At 45.1% G+C, this 6,184-nt stretch overlaps 1 protein-coding gene across 1 annotated transcript in view; it reads right to left on the reverse strand.

Annotated features, from left to right (window-relative positions):
- The window catches only part of RFT1 (RFT1 homolog), a 29,620-nt gene extending 23,664 nt beyond the window's left edge, over positions 1 to 5,956 (reverse strand). Inside the window, exons 1-5 of the mRNA XM_014542935.1 lie at positions 5,947 to 5,956; positions 5,452 to 5,560; positions 3,382 to 3,498; positions 1,810 to 1,999; positions 1,138 to 1,239 (exon numbers count right to left, since the gene is read on the reverse strand). Coding sequence (XP_014398421.1) covers positions 1,138 to 1,239; positions 1,810 to 1,999; positions 3,382 to 3,498; positions 5,452 to 5,560; positions 5,947 to 5,956 — 528 coding nt within the window. The remainder of the gene's footprint in view (positions 1 to 1,137; positions 1,240 to 1,809; positions 2,000 to 3,381; positions 3,499 to 5,451; positions 5,561 to 5,946) is intronic.
- Between the last annotated feature and the right edge of the window lie 228 nt (positions 5,957 to 6,184).

Consider the following 6,184-nt stretch of genomic DNA (forward strand, 5'->3'; position numbering starts at 1 on the left):
TAGCTTTTCTATGTTGCACAAAAATATTTGTAGTTTTTGTCTAGAACATGGAAAAGGTTTTTACATAAATCATTACTAAAAATTTTAACTTATCTTCCTATACATTAAGAAAAAATTACAAACTGCTTTGCACTATAAGATGTTCTGATAACTATCTGATCTTAGGTTTCATTTTTTAAATTGGCACTTGTACTCTCTTATATTTTATTAGAACTAGAAATATGAACTAGAACTAGAAAAGATAAAATGGAAATGAAACCCAAACTACCAAAACTAAAAATGAACCTACTAAAACTTGGTTCCTGCCCTCTGAATTATGTGACTTTTTAAAAAAAAATATGTTTTTATTGATTTTTTTTTTTTTTTAGAGAGAGAGGGAGAGATAGAAACATCAACATCAATTGGCTACCTCCTCACACCTGGGTATGTGTCCTGACTGGGAATCAAACCCATGACCCTTTGGTGCATGGGACAATGCTCTAACCAACTGAGCCACATGGCCAGGGTGGAGATTTTAATTTAAGTTTAAAACAAAAATGTGGCTAAGTTGGTTGAAGTGTTGTCCAGTACACCAGAAGGTTTCAGATTTGATTCTAATCCATGTATCTCTCTCACATTGATGTTTCTCTCTCTCTCTCTCTCTCTCTCTCTCTCTCTCTCTCTCTCTCCCCCCTTTCCCTACCTTCCTCCCTCTCTAAAAGTTAATCTAAAAAAAAAATAAAACACACTTGGCAGAGTTTCCTCCTAGTATGAAAACAATTGATTGAAATCCAGGCAACATAACAGGCATGCAATTTGATTCCCACCTCATCCCCATACAGCTGTTTTTATCCTCCATAAGACAGCCAGACAATCAAAGATCAGTTTGATTTGGGCTTGCTGACAGAGTGTCTACAGGAGTTTTTATGTTTGACCATGAGGCCTCGTGTGGGGCCTTCACCAGGTCCCTGGGGACCAGGTGGGTCAGTCCATGGCACAGAGAAACATGGCAGCAGAGGAGCAGTGTCAAGACCATCCAGAGCTTCTAGCCTTCCTCACATGCATAGATGTTCAAATTAAGAACGTAGTAATGGGAACAAGAAGAAAAACTCAGGTGGAAAAACAGATTATACAAAAGTGAAAGGCTGTAACTATTACCTGGGCCAAAGAGAAGATGTACAGTCCCCAGTGAGGCACCCACAGCACGAGAAAAGCTGTCAGTCCACTCTTGAGGATTACCGACAGGCTCTCAGCAATCACCTGCAAGCGTGTGGTAAAGAGCATTACTTAGAACATTTAAAAACCATTTTAAAAGATGCAAAGAAATGACAAATAGAAAATCTGGGCAGTAGTTGCACTGGCAGTGGGGCTGAGGCATAGGGCTGGACATAATTTTGGTAATGTCCTACTTGCATTGGGTGGTAGGCTCAGGGACCTCCAGTATGTTATCATGCTCTAAGATTTACAGGTATGTTACAGACACTCTTTTGTACATATCAAGTTGTATGTTTTAAAAGATAAAGAGAAAAGTTAATATTAGTATACAACTAAAAATATAATTAACTGAAAAACCTTTAGAGTCCTCTTAAATTCTTATCTAAACTAATACCTTCCCTATTAATAAACCTGTTTTTTCATTAATAGCATAGTAGAAGTAAACTTTAGCTCAGCCTACCTGCCAAATTTCAAGTGAATGAACTAAATTTATCATATTACCTTTCGAGATGCAAGTCTGAAAAATATCATTCTCTACCATAAAGGTATTTTTTAAAAAGAACATTCCTTCCCTTATTCTTTGCATTTCCCATTCACAGCAGAAGGCATACTGACCTTGAGCTTGACAAACATGTGTGCTTGTGCCAAGACCCAGAAGGGCTCTCCCAGAAGTTCCACCACAGCTGAGAGACCAAACAACACCACTCCAGCTCCATAGTGGGGGACGACATTAGGATCAGGCACTTCAAGCAACCGTAACCAGACCCAGCCCAGGAACAAGGACCAAAACACACCCAGAGGGACTCTAAAAATGGGGGGAAATTTTTTTAATATGCTAAGTATAAAAATATAAATATATATTACAACAGTGATACTGTCCTGGTCGGTGTACTCAATGGTTAGAGCACTGGCCCAAGCACAAAAGGGTCTCAGGTTTGATTCCAGGTCAAAGGCACATACCTGGATTGCAGGTTCAATCCCCGCCCCATCATGGCGCATGAGGGAGGCAACCAATTGATCTCTCTCTCTCTCTCTCTCTCCTCCTTCCCTTTCACTCAATCAATGGAAAAAAATATCCTCAGGTGAAGATTAACAAACAAACAAACAAACAAAAATAGTAGCACTGAACAGAAAAGAAATATAGTTATAAGCATAAAAATAGCTAATTCCTATTAAGACACTACATGCCAGGTACTATTATGACTCACCCCCTTTGTCTCACTGATACCTCACAGTGATCCTGTCATTATCTCTACTTAAGTGATGAGACAACTAAGGCGGACAGGCACTGGGTAATTTGGCCAAAGTTATGAACAGTTAGTGAAGGGCAGAAGCGGGGCCCAATCCTGATCTGTCTAATGCCAGGCTACACTCCTATCCATTGTGTTACACTGACTCAAAAAGCAAAATTCCCCCAAAGTGTGTGCCTGCTGCTTCTACCTAGAATGACTGAAAGACAGTATACGGCTGGTACTTACACCCAAATGGCCACTGATGCAGAGCACAGTATCCCTTCCCGTGGGTACCACAGAGCACTTACATATGACTGGGTAGTTAAGTCATTCCGCTAAGAAAATGAAAACCTACCAGCCCTTATGATTGCCATTTCCATGAGGCAACAAGAGTTACGCAAGAGCAGCATTGGGAAACAACCTCAACCACCAGCCCTCCCTGCAGGGATTTAACTGCAGAAAAGCTATTACCATTGTTAGCTAATGTGCTTGGTCCTCACGAATATTCTAAAAGGCTCAGAACTGAAATCAACATAACAAAATTGAAGGAAGATATAATGAAACTCCTAAAAGGCTTTCAAAAAATACTAAGACTAAGTGGTTGTTAATAGCTCAGAAAATGCCACAGGGGGAAAAGATTAGGAATAAAAAAGATGGCCCAGGCCCAGGAGGACCCAGACTGGGGATCAGGAACAGCAGAAACAGCCTCCAGAAAGGGCAGAGGCAGGGCTGGAATCTGGCCCAGAAGCCCCCACCTGGAGCCGCCCCCTGGCTCCGGGCCACCAGAAGGAAAACGGCCGATGCCAAGTCCCCAGAAACCCACTGCAAAAGCCCAGAAACCCACTGCAAAAGCAAGGCTGTGGGCTGTTTAACCGTTAAACTGTTGCTGTTGAACTTGTAATATTTGTTACCTTTGCCTTTGAAACTGTCTCCTGACAAGCAAAGCACAACTCACGTCAGCCACAGGAGGTTGATGGTCTGGCCCCAGTCTCGCTGGGTGCTCCCACTCAGACATGCTCTCCGGAAGGCCTCTCTGGCCAGGAAGATGGTGGTCGAGTAAAGCAGCGTTAGCCTGTAAAGGGAAAGCAGATGGTAAGAAGGTCTCTAGCTTTTTTATGGAGAGAATGTCTGAGATTTTACCAGCAATTGGGATGAAAAAAGCCTTGGTCATAAATGACTGGTGGTGATGTGGAAGACAGTTTTCACAGGACTCCTCACTGTCTAATCCACTCAAACAACAACGTTAGGATCCAATCCCGGAACAGCCGAGTGTGTGCCTGCAAGGTTATGCCTGGGGGAGAAACGGCCACAGGGGCCTCCAAAGCCTGCAGGCTCTGTGGCTAGAAGCAGAGGTGTGGCTCTGACCATAAGGAAGAGGACAAGATATGACCCCACCCAGCAAGGGGACCTCTTGGTCACTCTGAGACTGGGGACCCAACGGCCCTTGTTAGAGAAGCTGAGGCTCTACTGAGTGGAGGCTCTACTGAGTGAAGGCTCTACTGAGCGGAGGCTCTGGCCAAGAATCTCAGGACAGGCAAAGAGGCCGGCAGCCACGACAGAGGCCACTGCAACCCAGGTTAGCAAGCCTGCCTGTGTACCTCCTAGGCTGGCAGCACCAGGTGACCCTCCTGCACCTTAGTGAGGAGCAGCTGAGGTTTCCCTTCCTCAACAGGCCGTGGCCCAGATGAAGCCTGAGTGGGGGTGGCCCAGGGCTACAGTTTCTGAGGTTGTCCAAGGACCATCCTGCTCCCCAGTCAGCGGTTCTCAACCTGTGGGTCGCGACCCCTTTGGCGGTCGAACGACCCTTTCACAGGGGTCGCCTAAGACCATCCTGCATATCAGATATTTACATTACGATTCATAACAGTAGCAACATTACAGTTATGAAGTAGCAACGAAAATAATTTTATGGTTGGGTCACAACATGAGGAACTGTATTTAAAGGGCCAAGCAGCATGCTCCTCCACACCCCAGTGCTTCTGTCCAACACTGCGAATGAGGAGACAACCATACGTTAAGCAGGGGGCAGGCCAGACAAGGGCTATCCAAGCAGGGACCTGCCAATCTGGAGGAGAACAGACGGGGAGAGGCCCAAACTGCTTTCAAGTCTGAGCACCCTAAGAGGATTTGGTCTTTTCCTTCCTGCTTTTAAAATCGTATTTCTCAAAGTATGGTCCCTACTTCCAAATCACCTGAGGAGCTTGTTGAAATGCAGATTCCTGGGCCCTCCTCAGCCCTACGTGGTGCAAAGCTCCCCAGGTAATGGGTGTGCCTGTCAGTGCTTGAGAACCTTCACTAGGCTGTGAGGACAGTTTGGTAGTTATTAGATGTGAAATGCTGTCTGGAACATACTGTCTTGTTTATCAGGACATGAAGACACACCTGAGAAGCTGAGCTATTCTGCACACTCACATCCCTTCAGATACTTTTGTGTCATTTGTGAATACAGAATATGTGTGGGGTGTCCTCGAAGAGAAAGGAGGAGACAGGAAGAAACACAGAGTCTAAAAGATGAAGCCAGTCAGCTAAGAGCCACCATGGAACTAATGACAAGGACTCAAGCCCTTATCCCAGCTACCATTTTCCATTGAACAAGTCACCCAGAGAGAAAATAACCACCGAGGGAAGGAAGGCAGCTGGTTGATTACAAAGCACATCCTCACGATCTGGAGGATGCCTCCCTCCTTTGCCGTCAGCACGACAAGAACACAGAATTATACCTGAGAAGGGGTTTGCAGAGAATTACTCCCACTCCTATCCTGGGTTCTGAGAGCAGGCAAACAGGAAGAAGCTGGCTGGGAAATGTGCATTTGGAGGCTGCTAATGGAAAACACTCCATGGGTCCATTAAGAGCAACATCCCCCGCTCATTCCCCCAGCAGCATGCTCCTCCACAGCCGCTGCTAACACGCGGTGACTCCAGTAAACTTCCTTGCCTCTAAAACCCGAGGGTGACACGCAGGCACAGAGGAAAACCTAACGAGGGATGTGAGTTGCAGACAGTGCCAGGGCGCAGACCTTCTTACCTTACGTTCACTATGCCAACGATTTCCTTGGACAGAAAGCGAAGAATAAATGCATTCAAGGCAAAGGTGATCAATCGAAACAACACCTGCAGAAAAAGAAGAAAAAGACCTAAGAATAAATTATGCCAGGAGTGTTTACTTTGCTGAAATGACAACAATGTGGCTGCTCTTCCTAACATCATGACACACAGCGGCCTTGCCATGGAGACGCCTTCTAAAACACTCAAACTGTCTGCATTTCTTCCCAAAATGCCATTTCTTGGCATCTCTTGGCGCGCCTGGGCAGTGGTCAAAGGACCCATCAGTAAACCCTAATTTCCTGATGAGAAGAGGGAGGCCCCTACAGACTCAGGGACTTTCTTTGGGTTCCGAGTCCGGCACTCCAGAAGGCAGAACGAGAACTTCAGTTAGTGCTTCCTATGGCCCCTCCTTCCAGCCAGTTTAGAAATAGCAAGCACTTTGCAAGTGGGAGCCTGCAGGGTAGAGCGGACTCACGAGTAATCATGGTGTCTAATTTCTCTTTCTTCTCTGCCTACTAGTATCTGGGGATTCTGATAATGACATTTAATCCCTTTGAACTTCAGTTTTCAATTAGAAAACAGAAAAGAATGTATTTATTTACTGACTGTTTGCCACCTTGCAGAGAGGAGCTAAAATACCTTTTAAATGACAACTGCAATAAGACACTTTAAAAGGGGGAGGGGTGGTTGGGAGAGACAGAGTCTAGTTAATG

The sequence above is a fragment of the Myotis brandtii genome, unplaced genomic scaffold (genome assembly GCF_000412655.1).
Source record: "Myotis brandtii unplaced genomic scaffold, ASM41265v1 scaffold316, whole genome shotgun sequence".
NCBI classification, from domain to species: Eukaryota; Metazoa; Chordata; class Mammalia; order Chiroptera; family Vespertilionidae; genus Myotis; species Myotis brandtii.